The following is a 23,125-nucleotide window of genomic DNA, read 5'->3' as shown; positions in this document are numbered from 1 at the left end:
CAGAGCAAATTGAAAATGACAAGGTGACTGATGTGCTATTAACCAGAAGCTAAATGTTCCAGAAACTATTTTCTGTATGCACTTCACAACATCACGCTGCATGCAATCTTCCCTTGGGTGTATGGTAGAAGATTCACTGTACTTTGTGCCATCAGTATTATCACAACTGTCCATAATTTGGATTTTTGCCCTGTGGGTGACAACATTTTTTAAACATTGTCTGCCGTGAACATGACTCATTCCTTGCCCATTTTTCCTGGCTACTATTTTTTTTGTGGCAATTAAAAAAATTATACATGTTCCACCATGCACAGCTGGAATTCTGTCTGAGAATAATCTTCCTCTAATTTCAAATCTAATAGGAATATAAAAATCTATATTAGTTTTCATTCAATTAAAAGGTTTTATTTGGTCTTGGTCCTTTAGTCCTTTAGTCTGGAAGAAATGCCGGTGGTGTTCTGTAGCATGCCCTGGAGAGCAGTTGTCCACTTCTACAGAAAAACAAAGGTTCCACTTGTGATTGACATTCACTAATTACCAGTTACTAACCCTGGGAGTTCTCTTTGCACTTTGCAGCTTTCAGTAGAAGCTCATTTTCAATTATACAATCTGCTCAAGTGGCTGTGGAATAGTATTTTGTTTAGTTAATTCGAATTCGGGAGTGAGACAGAGAGAGCCGGGGAGCAGCTTGGGAACAGGTAAGTGATAGATATTCTGCTATTCTGAGTGATCTGACTGGAGGGGCGGGGGGGAAACTGAAAAGTGACATCACGAGAAAGCTGTGACCTGGTTGGCTGATAGGGAATCTGCAATAAATGTAAAATGTAAAAATTAAACATTGTTAAACTAATTAAACATAATTAATTAATTAATTAATCATAATTTAGAGGGGTATCGAAGCCAGAGATCGGAGAGTACTGTATTTAGCTTTCACATTTATAGTAGAAATCCAGTGCTAGGAAACGTATAGTTAACAGTAACTTTTTTTTTCATTTATTTTTAAATTTAATTTACTAATTAATTAATGCAATCTCAATTAGACGGGTGCAGTGCTCTGACTGTGAGATGTGGCAGTCCGGGAGGCTTCCAGCATCCCGGAAAGCTACATCTGCAGAAAGTGCACCCAACTGGAGCTCCTCATGGACCGCATAGTTCGGTTGGAGCAGCAGTTGGATGCACTTAGGAGCATGCAGGTGGTGGAAAGCGTCATAGATAGCAGTTATATAAATGTGGTCACATCCAAGGTGCAGGCAGAGAAATGGGTGACCACCAGAAGGGGCAGGCAATCAGTGCAGGAATCACCTGTGGTTGTCCCCCTCTCGAACAGGTATACCCCTTTGGATACTGTCGGGGGGAATAGCCTATCAGGAGAAAACAGCAGCAGCCAGAGCAGTGGCACCACGGCTGGCTCTGATGTTCAGCAGGGAGCGTCAAAGCGCAGAAGAGCAATAGTCATAGGGAACTCTATAGTCAGGGGCACAAATAGGCGCTTCTGTGGACGTGAAAGAGACTCCAGGATGATATGTTGCCTCCCTGGTGCCAGGGTCCAGGATGTCTCAGAACGGGTAGCGGACATCCTGAAGGGGGAGGGCAAACAGGCAGAGGTCGTTGTACATATTGGTATGATTGACATAGGCAGGAAGGGGGATGAGTTCTGCAGCAGGAGTTCAGGGAGCTAAGCAGAAAGTTAAAAGACAGGACCTCAAGGGTTGTAATCTCGGGATTACTCCCATTTGGAAGCAATGGCTTCCAAAGCTGCCCTTTGCAGCTTTCAGTAGAAGCTCATTTTCAATTATACAATCTGCTCAAGTGGCTGTGGAATAGTATTTTGTTTAGTTAATTATTAACCAGAAGCTAAATGTTCCAGAAACTATTTTCTGTATGCACTTCACAACATCACGCTGCATGCAATCTTCCCTTGGGTGTATGGTAGAAGATTCACTGTACTTTGTGCCACATTTATATAACTGCTATCTATGACGCTTTCCACCACCTGCATGCTCCTAAGTGCATCCAACTGCTGCTCCAACCGAACCATGCGGTCCATGAGGAGCTCCAGTTGGGTGCACTTTCTGCAGATGTAGCTTTCCGGGACGCTGGAAGCCTCCCGGACTGCCACATCTCACAGTCAGAGCACTGCACCCCTCTAATTGAGATTGCATTAACTTCCAAAGGGTATTAGCGAGAGGCAGCACGGTTTTGTGAAGGGGAGGTTGTGTCTCACTAACTTGATAAGAGTTTTTCGAGAAGGTCACAGATGATTAATGCAGGTAGGGCAGTGGATGTTGTCTATATGGACTTCAGTAAGGCCTTTGACAAGGTCCCTCATGGCAGACTGGTACAAAAGGTGAAGTCACATGGGATCAGAGGTGAGCTGGCAAGATGGATACAGAACTGGCTAGGTCATAGAAGGCAGAGAGTAGCAATGGAAGGGTGCTTTTCGGATTGGAGGGCTGTGACTAGTGGTGTTCCGCAGGGATCAGTGCTGGGACCTTTGCTGTTCGTAGTATATATAAATGATTTGGAGGAAAATGTAACTGGTCTGATTAGTAAGTTTGCGGACGACACAAAGGTTGGTGGAATTGCAGATAGCGATGAAGACTGTCAGAAGATACAGCAGGATTTAGATCGTTTGGAGACTTGGGTGGTGAGATGGAGTTTAATTCGGACAAATGTGAGGTGATGCATTTTGGAAGATCGAATACAGGTAGGGAATATACAGTGAATAGTAGAACCCTCAAGGGTATTGAAACTCAGAGAGATCTTGGTGTACAGGTCCTCAGGTCACTGAAAGAGGCAACACAGGTGGAGAAGGTAGTCAAGAAGGCATACGACATGCTTGCCTTCATTGCCAGGGCATTGAGTATAAAAATTGGCAAATCATGTTGCAGCTGTATAGAACCTTAGTTAGGCCACACTTGGAGTATAGTGTTCAATTCTGGTCTCCACACTACCAGAAGGATGTGGAGGCTTTAGAGAGGGTGCAGAAAAGTTTTACCAGGTTGTTGCCTGGTATGGAGGGCATTAGCTATGAGGAGAGGTTGAATAAACTTGGTTTGTTCTCACTGGAACGAAGAAGGTTGAGGGGCGACCTGATAGAGGTCTACAAAATTATGAGGGGCATAGACAGAGTGGATAGTCAGAGACTTTTTCCCGGGGTCGAGGGGTCAATTATGAGGGGGCATAGGTTTAAGGTGCGAGGGGCAAGGTTCAAAGGAGATGTGCGAGGCATATTTCTTGCACAGAGGGTAGTAGGTACCTGGACCTCGCTGCTGGAGGAGGTGGTGGAAGCAGGGACAATAGTGATGTTTAAGGGGCACCTTGACAATACATGAATAGTATGGGAATAGAGGGATACGGACCCAGGAAGTGTAGAAGATTTTAGTTTAGACAGGCAGCATGGTCGGCGCAGGCTTGGAGGGCCGAAGGGCTTGTTCCTGTGCTGTACTTTTCTTTGTTCTTTGTACACAAATAGAAATAAGGTACATGACCTTAGATAATATCATTAAAAAATATATATATTGATTCAAATTTTCAGTTTACAAACATATAAAATATTCAACCAGATTCTTACACTATCCAAAAGTATCCTCCGCCACCAAACCCATTCCCCAATTTTAAAAATCTATTATTTGTTAACAATTTTCCAGAATAACACCAAAACAACCATTTATGTACAACAGTAACAGTGTTCCAATCTTCTCATCCACCCCCCAACCCAAAAGAAGCAACAACCAATCTCCAATGCCTTTCCTCCCTCCCTAACATTTGATAGTGACCAACTCACTGAAAAAGGAAATAAACGGCTGCCAGCTGAGGTAGAATCCTTCAGCCGACCCTCTCATTAGGTACTTGATTTTTTTCTGTGTGTAAAAGTTCCATCAGGTTGCTGAGCAAAGCTGCTGCACTGGGTGGGGACGAGGACCTCCAGCCAAACAAGATTCGCCCACGGGCTATCAAGGAGGCAAAGGCAAGAGCATCTGCCTTCGCCCCTGACTGTAACTCTGGCAAGTTTGAGATCCCCAAAATAGCCACCAAAGGACATGGCTCCAAATCGACTTGAAGAATGCCCGACCTGATGCTGAAGAAGGAGACCCAAAAGTTGGGGAAAACGGAAAGGAAGTCGTAACCAACGCCCTCCAGCTGGTACCTGTACAGTCATTTGTCTCCATTTTCCCCCAAATGGACTCCGTCCCTCTATGTCACTTTTTCAATATTCACCGCCCAATAATAATATAACAGGTTGGGTACGCAAGGTCACCTGATTGTCTATTCCTTTGTAAAAAAAAACTACGAATCCGTGGGGTCCTACCCTCCCAAATAAAAGATGAGATCATCTTATTAACATCTGTAAAAAAAGACTTTGAAAGGAAAACTGGAAGGCACGAAAACAAAAACAGAAATCTTGGAATAATTTTTTTCTTTTACTCAATCGGATCCTCCCAGCCAAAGTCAGGGGGAAGCTATCCCATCATTTCAGGCCTTCCTTCACCGCTCTAACTAGGACCCTAAAATTTAGTTTTTGTAACGAGGCTCAGTCATGGGCCACCTGGACTCTCAGACAATGAAAGTTGGACCTGGTCAAGTGCAAAGGTAATTTCCTCAGGTCGGCTCCCCTCCCTGGGTGATTCACCAGTGTTATGGGTCAGGGTTTAGAGAATCCCAAAGTGCATCATGGAGTTCACCTGACCCACAACTTCTAATAGATTGTGGTATGGGGTGCACACGGCTCACTCTACAGGTGTGGTATAGCAGAAAATGGACCAGTGTTTTTTTTAAAACAAAACAATGTTTATTCTATGAACTCAAGTTAACCTTTTTAAAACAAACAGTGAATATCTTAGCAACCAGTAAATCAAATACACCCCCCAAAGAATGCAACACTAAATAACCTGTATGCTGTCCGTTTAACATCCAAAAGGCTTAACAAACCTTCAAACAGGAGCACATTAGGGTTTACATTCAAGACTGAAAACATTTATAATTCTTCTGAATTCACCCAATGATTAAGAGATAGTCCTTCATGGCAGAGATCAACAGCAGTGCAGCTCACAGACACACCCAAGCTCTCTCAAACTGAAACTAAAAAAAGCAGAAGTAGGGCTCCGCTCCACCCACACTCTGACATCACTCCAGTAACATGAGCAGCTCCATTTCTTAAAGGTACATTTCTTAAACACTCATTTCTTAAAGGGTACTCTCACGTGACACCAGAAAACATTTGCTTTTACCCAGGTTCAATCTGTACCCTGAAAAGGAGCCAAAACTCTCGAGCAGTTTCATTATTTCCTCTGCATTGATGAGAGGGTCTGTCACATACAGTAACAGGTCATCAGCATATAAGGACACCCAAAGCTCCCTGCCCCCTCCATCTATTCCCCTCCACTTTGTGGATGACCTCAGTGTGTTAGCCTGAGGTTCAATAGCCAGTGCAAACAGTAGAGGAGACAATGGACATTCCTGTCTCGTGTCTCTTTCCAGTCAGAAGTATTTTGAGTTTAAATCATTTGTATAGACAATGGCAGTGGGGGCTCTTTACAAAAGCCGGATCCAGGATATAAACCTCGGCCCAAAGCCAAACCTGCCCAAGACCTCAAATAAATAGCTCCATTCCACCCAATCAAATGCTTTTTCTGCATCCAGAGAAATAATCACCTCCGTTTTAAGGGATGTAGTGGGGTGGACAGAATTACCTTGCGCAGATTCCGGACATTGGCCACCAGTTATCTCCCCTTGATAAATCCTGTCTGTTCTTCTGAAATTTTCCCAGGAGGCAGGATTCCATGAGCCAATACCTTTGCTAGCAACTCTGCATCTGCATTCAACAAAGAGATGGGGCAGTACGACCCACATTCCCATTGGGTCTTTATCCTTCTTCAATATCAAAGTGTTGTCGCTAGAGTTAGAGGAGCTTCCAATTCCTCCCTCTCCTCCTGCTCCACTGCCAGGAAGGTCAGACCGTCGAACAACTTGGACATTAAGGATTCATCCTCCAGGGTTTCCGACTCGTACAGGTTCCGATAGAACGCTTTGAACGCCCTATTAACCTTGATTGGGGTGGAGACCAGTCTACCACCCCCATCCCTGACTTGCACAATATCCCTAGAGGTTGCCTGCTGTTTCAGCTGATGTGCCAGCATGTGACTGATCTTCTCCCCGTGTTCATAGAGAGACCCCCGTGAACGTCGCAGCAAGTGCACCACCTTGTCCACAGGTATAAGCACAAACTCCACCTGTAGCTTCTTTCTGCTAGCCAACAATTCCGGTGTCTGATTGACCGAGCATTGATGGGCCACCTCTAAGATGGCAGCCGCAAACCTCTGCCTCTCTGCCCTTTCATCTTTTTCATATGTGCTTTAAAGGGGATTTCCCTCTAACGACCACCTTCAACGCCTCCCATAACATTGAAGGGAAAATCTCCCTACTCCTATTAAAGCTCAAATATTCATCGATGACAGAGGAGATGCTCTTGTAAAAAGTTTTATCTGCCAACAGGAAGTATCAAACCTCCAAAGGGGGCACTGAGTGGGACCCAAGCCAACCATCATGTCTACATAGTGCGGGACGTGATCAGAGATCACCATTGCTGACAAAGTATGAGGCGTGATCAGAGATCACCATTGCTGAGTATCCCAACTCCACTACCCCCGGCAGCAAGGACCTACGGACTACAAAAAAGTCAATCTTAGAATAGGCCTTGCGGACCTGAGAGAAGAACGAAAAATCCTTCTCCCCGGGCATAAAAATCTCCAAGGGTATCTCCCCCCATCTGCCCCATGAAGCACAACAGAGCCTTCGCCATCCCAGGAGGTCTTAGCATCTTAATGTGGCGCATGGTCCGAAATCAATACAGCTGAATGCTCCGACCTTTTGACTCCGGCCAATAACCACCATGAAAAGGTCTATTCTCAAGTACACTTTATGTGCCGGAGAGAAAAACTAATCCTCCTGTTCCCGTGATGCAAAAACCTCAACGGGTCCACTCCTCCCATCTCTTTATGAGCCCAGCCAGCGCCTCCGCCCACACTGACTCGGCCAGCTAGTGTGGCTGAGACCTGTCCACCTTTGGCTCCTGCACCATATTCCAATCCCCTCCACTATTAACTCGTGGGTATCCAAATCCGGAATGGCACTGAGCACCCTCTTCACAAAGCCCGGATCGTCCCAGTTGGGGCCATTCACGCTCGCCAGCACCTCTAACCTCCCCTGTAATGCGCCTGTCACAATCACGTACCTGCCCCCCCCCCCCCCCCCCCCCCCCCCGGTCCGCCACCACCTCCTCCATCTGAAACCTCATCCTCTTGCCCACCAACACCGCTATATCCCGAGCCCTACTACTGAACCCCAAATGGAAAACGTGGCTCACCCAGCCCTTCCTAAGCCTCACCTGATCCTTCATCCTCAGATGGGTCTCCTGCAGCATCACCACGTCGTCCTTTAAACTTTTTAAATGTGCAAATATCCTCGACCTCTTCACCAGTCCCCCTAACACCCTCACATTCCACATTACTATTCTGATCGGGGGCCTCTCATTCCCCTCCTAGCCCCTCCTATCCGCCATCATCGTAACCCAGGCTCTGCCCATCAAGCCTGACCCGCCCCATCCCTTTGTTACCATCAAACCCCTTCCTCTCCCAGAATCCCCCCCCTCCACTTCCTCTTGAAAACACCTCTCCCAGTATCGATCCCATCCCCCCACCTTTCACACCTCCCAAACCCATCGGAACGTGCTTGACCAGGTTCCAATGACCGTGGGCCCTCCCCTCCTGTTCATGAACCAACTTTTGCTTGTTAATGTGGAGGCCCCTGCCCAGGCCCATCCTCCTCCCAATCCCCTCCCCCATGACCCAATCACTGAAAACAAAGACATTCAAACATAATCAGTGCACAAAAACTGTGCCCCAGAAAACCGCTATAACCCCAAAGCCCAATATTCTCATACCCACTGTAGCCCATGGCAAGGGTACACTACCCTTACCCATCAACCAACCCAAAAACCAAACCCCCAACTGTTCCACAAATACAAAACAGATAAACATCCTGAAACAAGAGATAAGGCTGTACCCAATGTTTAACCCCCCTCCCTTCAGTCTGAATCCAAGTCCCAGTCCCTTCTAATTTCAACCTCAGTCCTTCGGCCTTCACAAGGCCTCCACCATCTCCACCGTCTCAAAATAGAAAACTCTTGAGTTATAGATCACCCTCAGCTTCGGCAGGTAGATCATGCCAAACCTCACACCGTTGCTGAAGAGTGCTGCCTTTACCTGACTGAAGGCCGCCCGCCTTCTCACCAGCTCCACAGTTAAGTTCTGGTGTATATGAATATCAACTCCTTCCCACTTCACCTCACGCCTTTGCTTCGCCCAACTCAGGACCTTCTCCTTCAACATCGAACTTGGGGAAACACATTATGACTGCCCTTGTTGGCTCGTTTGCCTTTGGCTTGGGCCTGAGTGGCCGATGAGCCCTGTCCAGGTCATACCGGGAGGGTTCTTCCCCCTCCCCCAACAACTCTGCCAACATCTTTGTGAAGTACTCAGTTGGCCTCTGGTCCTCCACCCATTCAGGCAAGTCCACTATTCTTACATTCTGTCACCTCGACCTATTCTCCAGGTCCTTCACCTTGCTCTGAGTCCTTTGTTGGCCTTCACCACCCTCCGCAGCTCTTCATCCATCGAGGTGAATTGGTCACTGTGCTCCGTCAGAGCTTCCTCCACTCCCTTTAATTTCTCTCCTTGCTCCCGTATCTCAGCCGATGTCTTCAACACCGCCGCCTTCACCGGGGCCATTGCCTCCTCCACCATCTCCTTCATCGCAACCGTCATCTCCTTCAGCATCACCTCCATATGCTTGGCCAACTGCCTCTCAACTTCTCCAGCCATCACCTCAGTCAGAGTTCCACTGTGAAGGGCGCGCCCCATCCAGCGATCCCGCCACCGCCATCTTTCCTACTGCTGGGCTGACTCATTCACTCGACAGCGAACTTTCGCTCGCCCCCTTCTTCCCAGTGGCTTTTTTCTGGTCTTTGACATTCCCACCTTCCTTATGCCTTCCTGAACCAACTTATTCAAAAACTGTCCCTGGAACCGGGCATTAAACTCCAAAAATCAGGGCCTCGAGCAGGAGCACCCGACGTGTGACTTCCTACACGTCGTCACCGGAAATCCAATTAACAATATAAATTCATTACAACCCCGCATGAATAACCTTCGAAAGCCTTAATTCTCTCGGCCAGCTAGGTTTGGACGAATCATACCATTCCTGACATGTTTACTGTCACTGTGAGGGAAATGGAGTTCTGTGAAAATGTATTTTATTCTCCACTGCTGATATCATTATTTTGAGCACAAAAAATTTAAAAGAAGAAAAAAAGGCTATCATGTATATGCCGCATTTCATGACCACTAGACAGATCGAAGCATTTGAAGCGAATTAAGTCCTTTTGACGTGTTGTCATTGATATAATGTAGGAAACATGGCAGCCAATTTGAACACAGCAAGCTTCTAGAAACAACACTGTTATAATGGCCAGATAATCTGTTTATTTGTGATGGTGACTGCGGGATATATATTGCTAGGGAATCTTTTACATGCAGCTGAGAGGTACCTCATCCAAAAAAACGTCGAAGCAATGGAGTGACCTGGAGCATTTAAATTGTCTTTTCTAATAAAATGGTCTTATGTTTATAACCATTTTTAATATTGATGCCTCTTGGACCTGATGGTTTTACTAACCTTCAGCAATGATGGTCATGATCCCTTGATCTAGGTCAATGTGTGGATGAATCAAGCAAAGTCTGGGCTCCTGCTTTTGACTGAGACAGACACCATTTTGGTTGACGATCATCCAGTTACGGTCATATAGTAAGCCTTGCTTTCCAATGGGCCACTTCTTAACCTGCAAAGCAATAGAACAGGTCACAATCTTATCTTGCACATTGTGAACAGCTTGCTAAGAAATCACGGTATATACATCAAAGCAGAACTGATTCTTGCATATACATTATCCTCAGTGAAATAAACTGCTCTGTAATTTAATTGTAGGTCACCTACAATTTAAAATTCTAGGGATTGTAGATAGTTCAGGTAAATTTGACATGTATTGACCTTTCCTAATTGGCTACTGAGTGACTTACCAGACTATTTCAGAAAGCAGTTAAGAGTCAACCACATTGATGTGGGACTTTACTCATATATTGGCCAGATTGGGTGAGGATAGCAGATTTACTTTTGTTACGGATGCCAGACAACGGCTAAGATACTGGGCCAGAATTGCAACTTTAAATTTTTTTTTAAGATTGTGCGGAAAGACGGATTCGCTCCAGGAGTGACAGCATAGGGCTTTGAACCTAACAAGAACAGCTTACATGTATCTCTTAACCCTAAGACACAATTTCCCATTAACAGCACATAGAATAAACATACAGCTCTCAACTCCATTTACTCAGCAATACAGAAATAATACTTGCATTATAGAAGATATTCACGCTGTTTGTGAAGCTCCTTCAGACTCTGGCCAAAAGCCTGTCTCTGTGGCAGTCTTTTCATGGCCTCTCCCAATCGTTCCCCAAATCCTTCTTCCTCCCACATGTTCGAACAGGATTCTTAGATCTCTTGGGCGAAATTCTCCTACACGCCTCGCCACATTTCTGCCCCGACCGGCCGGCGGGAGTCTCCGTAACACCGGCCGGTCAATGGGGTTTCCCATTGTGGGGCAGCCCCACGCCGTCGGGAAACCCCCGGGCGCCGGCAAAACGGAGACTCCCGCCGGCGGAGAATGACGCCCCTGAACTCCGCGAACCCCTCAAAGATGGTTCCATCCAGACATATCCAGACTTGAACTCATCATCGCTATCTGGACTTTATAATTACTCACTCCCGTTTACACAAAAGAACAGGGCCTACCTATGAATATGAAAGTAACCTCCAACTTACGGACAAAAGTGGCCATCAGGCTGTCGCAAGCTAATGGCTGTTCAAACTAGAGTGTCCTGGAGGTCAATGGATCTTGAGTAAATCACCCCGGCTGAACAGGGGTACCCTGTTTACTGCCATTAACAAGTTTAAGTCTGAATGGGATGTGGTGGTACGTATTAGGGGTAGTACGGTACCCTGTGATGCCGAGAGGCTATTGGCAGACAGACACTGGGTCCTGATTGGATCTGCCGCCTGCTGGCGCCACCCAGTAAGGCGGAGTATAAGAACCCGGGTTTTCCCAGCTGCCGCATTCTGTAACTGAGCTGCTGGGGAACAAGTCTGCTTAATAAAGCCTTCGATTGACTTCATCTCTTCTCGTCTCGTGAGTAATTGATTGTGCTACATGGGACAATGTAACTCAGGCCAGGTGTGGGTTACACCTCTGACTCAGTGCTAGCAGTTTTACCCTCAGGCTGTTAACCCCTAAATTGCCTACTATATCTTCGATCCAATTTCTTACCATCTCCCAGTCGTCACACTTACCTAAAGGATAATTAGTGACATCAACTGGACTTTTAGTACAACAATCCAATAAGTTCATGATCCCTTTTACTGATAGCAGCTTTTTATTTAACTTCCCTCTCTTTTACAACAAATTAAAATGTGAACAGAAGTCATCTTACTCACTCCTCACACCATTCTTGGCCCACACACATCTTCAAAGGACTTGTACTCAATATACAAACTAGCTGCCAGAAAAAAGATAACTTTTTAATCTGCAGGAAAGATTACATAGTTTGGAAAATGCAGCAGTGCAGTGATATAGGGCCGCTGTAACTATTTCGTGTGAATTTAGTGGACCGTGAACTTGCAGATGATTAGTTTCTAGCCTGCACCAAGGTGTAGCCAAAAAAGCCATTGGGTGTCAGGGGCGATGCTTGTGGGGGAAGGGAAGTAGGTGATCTTGACTATCACAGAGGTTGGGCTCAGGTTGAAAATGAAACGGAGAGGAAATGCAGGGTCAGGACCTGGAAATTGTTTAAGAAGACAAGATTCCACCCAAATAATGCCAGTCCTGTGCTGCAGTTGTTTGATGGTAGTTTTTACACGTCTCTGATCGGAGAGACGGGAAACATTAAAAGAGCAGCGCAGTGAGGGCCAGAGACGACACCTGTGTGAGCACACACTCAGAGGCGGAGCTAAAAACCATCATCAACACATTCACCGAGGTATGTGAGAGAATGGGCCTCAGACTGAACATCCAGAAGACAAAGGTCCTCCATCAACTCACTCCTGCCACAAAAAACTGCCCCCGACCATCAAGATCCACGGTGAGCCCCTGGACAAAGTGGATAATTTCCCACACCTCAGGAGCCTCCCCTCAGCGCGAGCAGACATTGGCAATTAAATCCAGCATCGACTCCAATGTGCCAGTGCAGTTTTCGGACGTCTGAGGAACAGAGTGTTCGAAGACCGAGACCTCAAATTTAGCAGCAGGTTCATGGTCCACAGGCAAGTCGTGGTCCCCGCCCTTCTGTATGCAACAGAAACATGGACAATGTACAGCAGACACCTCAATACCTGGAGAGATATCAGCAACACTGCCTCTGCAAAATCCTGCAAAACCCACTGGCAGGATAGTTGTACCAACGTGAGAGTCCTCTCCCAGGCCAATATCCCCAGTCTTGATATTGGTCACGCTCAACCAGCTGCGATGGGCGGGCCACATTGCCCGCATGTCCGACACAAGACTCCAGAAACAAGTGCTCTACTCCGAGCTCGCAATGGCAAGTGATCACTAGGAGGGCAGAGGAAATGCTACAAAGCATGCTGAAAGCCCCCTTGAATAAATGTAACATCCCCATTGACACGTGGGAATTCATTGCTTTAGCATGCAAAAACTGGCGAAGAAGCATTCGCGAAGGTGCCAATCACCTTGAGTGGCAAAGGGTGGACCACGCAGAGGCCAAGTGTAAACAGCGGAAGGAGAGCGCAGAATCCAAAGCATCCCACCCACTACCTCATCAAACACCACCTGCCAAACCTGTGGCAGAGTCTGCGGATCCAGGATCGGACTACCCAGCGACCGCAGAATCCACGTCCCTGGAGTAGAAGCAAGTCATTCTCGACCCTGAGGGACTGCCTAAGACGAGATGGAGAAGAAAAAGACAGATCTGCAATTCGCTCTGTGAAAAACAGTGCTGTGGAACAAGTTCCCACTTGCATGCCAATGCCTGCAGATTAGGTTTGATGTTATAATGGCAGGCGGGGGGAACCTGACTGCGGGACCTGCTGATTTTCCTTCACTTTCACCAATTCAACCGTTAAATACTGTTATTGTGGGGGCTAAAAGCCAATACCCAATATAAATATTAATTTGATCACCAGGATCTAGTCACCTAAATGCCTTAGCATAGTAGATACCCTGAGCCAAAATACCTAATTTTGGGATACATCAATTATGACAAAGCAGGTTTTTATTAGTAAAGGAATTTCACTCTGATATGGGAAGGATATTTTTTGAAGATTTTGAAATGTGTTCACTTCATGGGCGTCATTCTCCGACCCCCCGCCGGGTCGGGGAATGGCCGTTGGCCGCCGTGAAACCCGCCCCCGCCGAAGTCTCTGGTATCGGAGATTGGGCGGGGGCGGGAATCGGGCCGCGCCGGTTGGCGGGACCTCCCGCTCAATTCTCCGGCCCGAATGGGCCGAAGTCCCGCCCAGAAATTGCCTGTCCCGCCGGCGTAAATCAAAGCTGGTATTTACCGGCGGGACCAGGCGGCGTGGGCGGGCTCCGGGGTCCTGGGGGGGGCGCGGGGCGATCTGACCCCGGGAGGTGCCCCCACAGTGGCCTGGCCCGCGATCGGGGCCCACCGATCCGAGGGCGGGCCTGTGCCGTGGGGGCACTCTTTCCCTTCCGCCTCCGCCACGGCCTCCACCATGGTGGAGGCGGAAGAGACTCTCCCCACTGCGCATGCACGGGAAACTGTCGGCGGCCGCTGACGCTCCCGTGCATGCGCCGCATTTCCGCACCAGCTGGCGGGGCATCAAACGCCATTTCCGCCAGCTGGCGGGGCAACAAACGCCATTTCCGCCAGCTGGCGGGGCGGAAATCCCTCCGGCGCCGGCCTAGCCCCTCAATGTTGGGGCTCGGCCCCCAAAGATGCGGAGCATTCCGCACCTTTGGGTCGGCGCGATGCCCGTCTGATTGGCGCCGTTTTTGGCGCCAGTCGGCGGACATCGCGCCGTTGGGGGAGAATTTCGCCCCATGGCACTTATTAATATAATAAATATGTGTCATTTGCCCTGCACCTTTCTACATTTTTTTCAGAACACATTAAACATTGAAATTCATTTATTTGAGGCTTCCATTTGAGGCTATGTTCAATCACTTCAATACCGCTTTCAAATGGAATTATTTTTACTTCTGTTACATCCCAGAGACAACTTCAAAGCAGTTCTCTTTCAAAAACAGCTTTGATGATAAAAACATACTAATTCAAAATGTCAGATCAAAAAATGAAGAAAAGAAAGCTTCACTGTTACCTTCTGATTCCCAAAACCAAACCTCTGGCAAATACTGTTTTATTAGCACAAGATAAATGATAACAGGAGTGACTTCTAATTTAAATAAAATCTTATTCCACAAAGGATTTGGTTCTTCCATGGGGACAGGCTCATGATTTCCTTCAGGGATTCCACTGATCTCTTGTTCACAGATCAAGCCATGGAAAATATGGAGAAATAGTGTAAATCTTATTTACACAATTTCTTTGAGTTTCCACAAATTTATCGTCAAAGTTACATCAGGTGATTGGCATAAACCTCATTACAATTCAACCCCAGGAGGTATTCGCATTGATTTTGAGCTTATAATAACAGATCACAAATTCCAGCAGTGGAGCTTGGTCAACCATTGGTAGAACATTGAACCTTGCACGTTGATCTATGCTCAACTTGTGTTATGCCAATGATGCAGTCCTGTATTTATTCTTTTCCAATGGTGGATTGTTTGTACAAGGGTAAGAGTGGATCAATAGAAGGCTTGGGGGTGGGGAAGCAACAAATTCAAGAACATGCATTTCTATAGCATCAATGGTGTAAAAAGGCAGTTATATTCAAAAAGAAAGGACACTGAGCCATATTAGAGGATGTTAGAAGGGCCGGAGATTCGCCGCAACCGCGCCACGCCGCCCCGACACGCGATTCTCCGAGGAGTGGAGAATCGGCGCCATTTGCGCCGGCGCGTTTGGCGAGGCGCCAATCGCTTTTCGCGGCCAGTCGCTGTTCGCGGCCGGGCTGCTGATTCTCCGGCCTTGATGGGCCGAGCGGCCACGCGGAAACGGCAGAGTCCCGCCAGTGCCGTACACACCTGCTCGCAGACAGCAGGAACTCTGTGCACAGGGTCGGGGTGGCAGCCTGTTGGGGGGGGGGGGGGGCTCCGATGGGGTCTGGCCCACGATCGGGGTGCACCAATCGGCGGGCCGGCCCCTCCAGCCCTATTTTGTTACACGGCCGGCCCCTGAACCCCCATGCCATGTTGCGTAGGGGCCGGCGCGTTCATGACGGCGCGGACACTCTGCCTCCATTCCGGAGAATCCCGCCCGGGGTTCCCACATATTGGGGCCAGTACCGGCATACTCCCAAATAATAATAATAATACCAATAATAATCTTTATTAGTGTCACAAGTAGGCTTGCATTAACACTGCAATGAAGTTACTGTGAAACTCCCCTAGTCGCCGCACTCCGGCACCTGTTCGGGTACACTGAGGTAGAAGTCAAAGTGCCGCCTCAACCTGTTCCATGGACGGGATTCTCCGATGCCCCGGCGGGCCGGAGAATCGCTGAGGGAAGGCGTGAATCCCGCCCCGCCGCCGGCTGCCGAATTCTCCAGCGCCGTTTTTTTGGCGGGTGCGGGAATTGCATCGCGCCAGTCGGGGGCAATTGGCAGCGCCCCCCCCCCCCCCAGGCGACTCTCCGCTCCACGATGGGCTGATTGGCCACCCGTTTTCGGCCTGTCCCGCAGGCGTAAATTACACGAGGTTCTTATCGGCGGGACCTGGCTCTGTGTGCGGCCTGCGGAGTCCTCGGGGGCGCGTGGGAGGATCTGCCCCCGGGGGGGGCGGGGGCCCACAGTGGCCTGGCCCGAGATCGGAGCCCACCAATCTGCGGGCGGGCTCTTTCTCTCCTCACCAGCTGCTGTAAAGCTCCAACATGGCCAGCGTGGAGGGGAAAACCCACTGCGCATGTGCAGGAATCACGCAAGCAGTTCTGGGAACACGCTACTGCGCATGTGCCAACTCACGATGGCCAGCGGAGGCCCTTCGGCGCCGGTTAGCGTGGCGCCAATCACTCCAGCGCAGGCCTAGCCCCTGAAGGTGCGGAGGAATTCGCACCTTCCGGGCGGTCCAACGCCGGAGTGGTTCACACCACTCTTCGGCGCCGGTACGGCCCGCCTGCTGGATCCTGGAGAATCCCACCCCATATTTTGAGAGGTGACACAACGATGGGACTGCTAGTGTGTCTACCTGGGGCCATCGCCACACATGAGGCCTCCTCCACCTGCATCTATTCTGACCACTCCCCCTCACCTTCTCCACATTTGCCGCCAAATAATAGTACAGCAGGTTTGGGAGCGCCAAATTCCCCACCCGCCGCCCTCTCTGCAAAAAGGACCTCCAAATCCTAAGTGTTTTGCCTGCCCAAACATACTCTGAAATTAATTTGTTCACCCTCCAGAAAAACGCCTGAGGATGAAATATAGGAAGGGACTGAAAAACAAATAAAAACTCGGCAAAAAGTCGTCTTCAAGATACCCTCCCCACCAGGGACAGCGGCAAGGAATCCTACCTCTTCAAATCCCCTTTGATCCTGTTATGGGCCAGGGTTTAGAGAACCCCAAAGTGTATCATGGAGGTCACCTGACCCACAACTTTTAATAGATTGTGGTATGGGAAGCACACGGCCCACTCTACAGGTGTGGTACAGCAGAAATGGAAAAATATTTTTTAAAGCAAAACAATGTTTATTCTATGAACTCAAGTGATGCACAATCAATTACTCTCGAGACAAGATGAGTCATAACTAATAGGCTTTAATCAGCTAGAACTGTACCCAGCAGCTTCAATACAGAAAGTGAAGGCTGCTGGGATGGCATTGGTTCTTATACCCCGCCTCTCAGGGTGGAGCTATGTACATTAGCCAATGGTAGACTCCTAGGTCTAGCCAATAGTCATCCACCTCTCAGGTACTGCAATACCTGGTATTACCACATTCACCCCCTGTTAAAAAAGGAACCCAGCGGGGTGATGGCCAGCTATGGGCCAGGTATGGAGGTACCGTGATGTCGAGGGTAACAGAAAAAGTTTTTTGTTTTGTTTTATAGTGCAGCAATCAGACGATCGGGTGGCCTGGTCGTCCTTCTGGAGCGTCTGGGCTTCGGCGATGATCCTGGTGGGGGCCCCGGCGGTTGTGGCTCCGGGAACGTGGTGTCTTCCTGTGATTCTTCAGGGCTTTGCCTTCTAGTTGCCAGCAGGTGACGGGCGTAGACCTGGTTCACAGGTCGGATATAGTATCCTTCTAGCAGCTCGATAGCTGCAGCATAATTCTCCGCCTCCTCGATCAGAGGGTAGATTGCAGGGCTGACCTGGGAGCGTAGAAGGTGCATTTTCTGCCTTTCCGTGGGGGTGTCGGCGGCCGTGTCGACGAAGCTCTTAAAACACACCAGTCAGTGCTTGAAGATAGCAGCGGAGTTGTCTGCGTGGAGGCTGAGCTGAAGGCACTCCGGCTTGATGCGGAGATCCATCCTTTCAGAAGTAATAGCTGATTAAATTGATGCACAATCAATTACTCTCGAGACAAGGTGAGTCATAACTAATAGGCTTTAATCAGCTAGAACTGTACCCAGCAGCTTCGATACAGAAAGTGAAGGCTGCTGGGACGGCATTGGTTCTTATACCCCGCCTCTCAGGGTGGAGCTATGTACATCAGCCAATGGTAGACTCCTAGGTCTAGCCAATGGTCATCCACCTCTCAGGTACTGCAATACCTGGTATTACCACATTAAGTTAACCCTTTTAAAACATACAGTGAACATCTTAGCAACCATCAATTCAAATATAACCCCCAAAGAATACAACACTAAGTAATCCTTAAGCTGTCCTTTTAAGAAATGGTAAAAGACAGTTAAAATTAAATGAAAACAAATGGGTCGAGGTGGGGTAGAGCTGATCCTCTGAAGTTGTTGAATTTGATATAAAGCGATCACCCAGTCTGCGTTTGGTCTCTCCGATATCTATATCGAAGAGACCAAACGCAGACTGGGTGATCACTTTGCTGAGCATCTTCGGTCTGTGCGCATTCAGGACCCTGACCTTCCCGCTGCTTGCCATTTTAACAAAAGATCCTGCTCCCATGCCCATATGTCTGTTCTTGGCCTGCTGCAATGTTCCAGTGAAGCGCAACGCAAACTGAAGGAACAACATCTCATCTTCCGGTTAGGCACGCTACAGCCTTCCGGCCTGAACATCGAATTCAACAACTTCAGATGATCAGCTCTACCCCACCTCGACCCATTTGTTTTCACTTCATTTTAACTGTCTTTTACCATTTCTTTCTTTCTTAATATATATTTAATTCCGCCCCCCCCCCCCCCCCAATATTATCCACCTTTCCTTCACCTTTCTCCTCTTTGCTTCCCCTTCCCCTCCCCCCACATCTACAGTTCATCCTCTGATGTTAGTTTCCCTGCTGTTTGACCTTTCAGAGTTTTTGTCCTCTCTGGGGACTGCCATTAGCTCGCTTTCCCCTTGGTTTCTGTGGCCAATAGAACCGGTTTCCCTGGGTTTCTGTGGCTATGACTCATCTTTCATTCTCACTCCACAGTATAAATATTTCCCACTTTCTCTGTCTGTAGGCTTCGACAAAGAGTCACCGGACTCAAAACGTTAGCTCTTTTCTCTTCCCACAGATGCTGCCAGACTTGCTGAGATTTTCCAGCATTTTCTCTTTCATAACCAGTCAAATTCCGCATCCAATGATATGATAACCTCCGATGGTCTACACCTTGACAGGGTCATTACCACATTCAACAGCCTCCTGATGTTGCTTGACACCTGTCGCCCTTAACAAACTCTGTCTGGTCCTCTGAGACCACATCCGGCACACACCCTTCCAACTGCCCTGCCAACACCTTAGCCAATAACTTCACAGCTGTATTCAGCAGAGACATGGGCCTATAATACCCACACTCTGTCCGGTCTATATCCTTCTTTGGGATCAACAAAATAGAACCTTGCGAAAGTGTGGCCGGCAACTCCTTCCTCGCCAACGATTCATTGTACATATCTAGGAGATGGGGCACCAAATCTGCTTAAACTGTTTATAAAATTCGACTGGAATGCCATCTGGCCCTGGTTTCATCAACCCCACACACTCCGCTATATCCAGCAATCCCAATGGGACCTCCAATCCCTACTTCTTCCCCTTCTCCGCCTCCGGAAACACCAACCCATCAAAAAATATCCCATATCCACATCCTCCCCCCGGGGCTCAGGTCTATACATACTGATTTTTTCCCCGCTGTCATCACCAACCCTCCTGCCTCCCTCACCTGTGCAATCTCCTGTGCAGCCGCTTGCCACCTCAACTGATGGGCTAGCAGCCGAGTAGCCTTCTCCCCATACTGAATCCCTTTGAGTGACGAAGCTGACCCAAAGCCTTCCCTCTCATCACCAGGTCAAACTGCCCCTGCAGTTTCTTCCTTTCAGCCAACAGCTCCCTCCTCGGGACACCGAATACCGCTAATCTACCTCTACAATTTCAACTGCCAATCTCTGCCTCACCTCCCTCTCAACTTTGTCCCTGTGGGCTTTATAAGATAAAACCTCTCCCCTGACCACAGCCTTCAATGTCTCCCAGGAAGTGGAGGAGAAAACAGTCCCATTCTGATTGAGCGTCTCATCGTTGTTTATTGCCAATGTCACTTTCTCACAGAACTTTTCATCTGCTAGGAGCGCTGAATCAAATCTCCACCTTGGTCTCTGAGCCTGGCCCATTTCGAACCTCACATCCACATAAAGCAGCGCGTGGTCTGAGATAACTGTCCCCGCGTTTTCCACCCCTATGACCACCGCCAGCACTGACCTTTCCACCACAAAAAAATCAATATGGGAGTATACTCGATGTACATGGGAGAAAAGGAATATTCCCTCTCTCCCAGAGGCCTAAACCTCCAAGTATCCACCCATCCCTTCTGATCCATAAATACCCCCAGCTCCTTTGGCATCCCCAACCTGGCCATTGACTTGGGGCTCGACCTATCCACCCTTGGTTCCAATACAGAATTAAAATTACCCCCCATTATCAGCTGATGTGAACCCAAGTCCGGGGTGAACATCGTCTTAACAAAGTCTGCATTGTATACATTAACTAAAACAACTGCTGCCCCGCCAGAGCCTCACTCACCATCACGAGCCTCCCCACCTTGTTTGGCATCTCCCTGGCCACCACAAATACCACCTTTTTACTAAACCCCCCTTGAATGGACCATTTACCCCACCCATCCCTTCCTTAACCATGTCTGGTCCTTCATCCGCAGATGTGCCTCCTAAGGAAAACCACACCTGCACTTAAAACATTTGGGTGCGTGAACATCCGAGACCGATTAACCTGACCATTCAGACCTTGCACATTCCATGATACTATCCTCAACCGGGGTTTCTGAACCCCCCGTTCCTCGCCACTAAGATCCGCCATCCCCACCTAGCACAGATCCCGTCCAACCATTCAGCTCCTCTCTAGCCTGGGCCCACCCAAAATGGCCACCCCATCCATCCTTTCCTAACCCCAGCAGAAAGTCATCTGCGCCACTAACCTCATCCCCTCCCCCACCCATGCCCTACCTCCTAAACCCCTCCCCCACACCCCTCTATCCCCCCAACCTCTGACCACTCCTCCCAACTCTGGCTACTCATCGCAGCCCCTCCTCCACACTATTCTCCGTTCTCCATTCCCGCAGCCAGCCAATGGGGTTTCCCAGTGTGGTACCCCACACCGTCGGGAAATCCCCGGGTGTGCATGCGCTGCCGGCGGATCGGAGGATCCCGCCGATGGAGAATTCCGCCAAGTTTATTTATAACAAGAGTTGAAACATGCAATAATTAAACTAGAATGATGGCCTGCTAATGTATCACTTTCCCCTTTGGCCATCCCACCCTCTACCCAAACACACACAAGACAGACGCATGCAGAGGAAGGCAAAGGGGTAAAATGATATGGATTAAAATGGCAGACAGACAGTTATGGGGCGGGAATTACTGAGCCACCCCGCCGCATGTCTTTTGGCAGTGGAGGCTGCCCGCTAGTGGGATTTTCTGGTCCCGCTGTTGTCAACGGGATTTCATGTTGACTGCATCTCCTGCCGCCAGGAAACCAGTGTGCCATTGGTGGGACCGGAATATCCCACAGCGTGGACAGCCGGTAAATTCCACCCATGTTCTTATTGCTGATGTTGAAGTCTTTGTAATTGGCTATCATCTCAGGATGTGGAGTGTTGAAAATCACCAGTTGGATTGGATCATCTGGTATGTGCATTCAGTCAGAATTCGCAAATATCAGCCTCTCTGAGGTAAGATTAGAGTAAGATCAGACTTTAAAAGGAGGTTTTTAAATAATCCAGCACACGTTCCCTCTACACCCTCTGTCAGACCTACAATTCGCAAATTCTGCCGCCAAGCCTGATTCTCCCGGTCATCCACCTTCACCCTCAGCACTTTGGAGGCCTTCCTGAGCATCGCCATCTCTACCTCCAATGACATGATCCTGCCGTTTTTGTCCAACACTGCCCTTTCCACTGTAGCCATGTCAAATGACTAACTCCCGATTAGAATGGCCAAACCCCGATTTAAAATGGTGAACGGAAGAGGCTGATGGGAAAATCAGCCAACAGGACTCAAACAGACAGCTGCAGGTAAAACAGTGTATTCGCCTCTGGGGAGGCCAGACAGAATCGATACCTGCAGCCATCAACATAACAACACACCAGCCATCTGCATATAAATTAGGAATCCCCGGGAACAATATGCTACAAATTAGACACACAAAGCCAACCCAGACTTTTCGGTGCCAGCAGGAGCTGACACAAAGAGAGGTGACTGACCACCTCGAAACCGCCCATCGATCAAGGAATCGCTCCAGCATTGGAGAATATCGAACCAAGTGATTGGGACCAAGTCCAATCACTTGGAACCAGGTACAAGGTCCGCCCCGAGAGGCGGGAAGCACCTGGGGACTATAAGAATAGGGGATAAGTTCAAATCAACCCTTCTTCGCCTCTCCGCACCCTTCAAGACCCTTCTGCTGACCCTCTACAACAGCCTCAAGAAACGTAAGTCTTACTCCAACGCTTGCTACGAGATAGACACTCCTGACTATCGACCTGTACCAGCTTTGAATCCCGCAGGCTCAGAACCCATACGAAAGGCCATTTGTTTCCCTGACCTGGTGGGCCATTTCCAAAGTTAAGTATTGGCCTGTTAGTTGTAGGAAGTAGCTTAGAAGTAGAATTACTGTATAAGTATTGATTGCTGTATATAATAAATGTGCGTTGATTTAACTCTTACTAAGCGGTGTGTTGGATTATTGATCATTACTCGGACTTGAACCACGTGGCGGTATCAGAAAGATACCTGGCGACTCAAGAGCAAAGGTGAATTAAACTAAGGCTAAAACGAGCAACACCACCCATCAGATCGGCAAACCTTGCGCCTCCAGGCACTTCTCCGCCCGATTAAACATCCCGCAAAGAAGGGCTACTGCTCCCTCAATCTGCCCGGACCAGTCCTCCTGCATCTATTTTTGCAGTTGCTGAAACTCCCTCTTGATGAAGTCCATCAACTGCTCCACAGGCAGTGTGGCAGAAGGCAACGTCACTTCCCCATCTGCCATTTTCTCCGTTGGTGCTTCGCCACACATGTCCTCAAGCTCTTGAGCTAGGATTCTTACCGACTGTTGCCGGGTGTGATAACCCACCGACTTTCCATTCTGGGGGAGAAACTAATACCCTCCACTCACTTCGCACTTTTTATACAAAAAACTTCCATTAACTGGATAGAAAGAGCCAAAACCAACTACTCCAAGCAGGAGCCACCTTGTAATAATCTAATAATAATAATTTTTTTATTGTCACAAGTAGGATTACAGTAACA

General features: G+C 48.4%; 1 protein-coding gene across 1 annotated transcript in view; it reads right to left on the bottom strand.

The window, feature by feature from the left end:
• The window catches only part of mocos (molybdenum cofactor sulfurase), a 421,047-nt gene that overhangs the window by 62,775 nt on the left and 335,147 nt on the right, over positions 1 to 23,125 (bottom strand). Inside the window, exon 9 of the mRNA XM_072508890.1 lies at positions 9,736 to 9,898. Within this exon, the coding sequence (XP_072364991.1) occupies positions 9,736 to 9,898 (163 nt within the window). The remainder of the gene's footprint in view (positions 1 to 9,735; positions 9,899 to 23,125) is intronic.

The sequence above is a fragment of the Scyliorhinus torazame genome, chromosome 6 (genome assembly GCF_047496885.1).
Source record: "Scyliorhinus torazame isolate Kashiwa2021f chromosome 6, sScyTor2.1, whole genome shotgun sequence".
NCBI classification, from domain to species: domain Eukaryota; kingdom Metazoa; phylum Chordata; class Chondrichthyes; order Carcharhiniformes; family Scyliorhinidae; genus Scyliorhinus; species Scyliorhinus torazame.
This window is presented reverse-complemented; position numbering and strand designations above follow the sequence as displayed.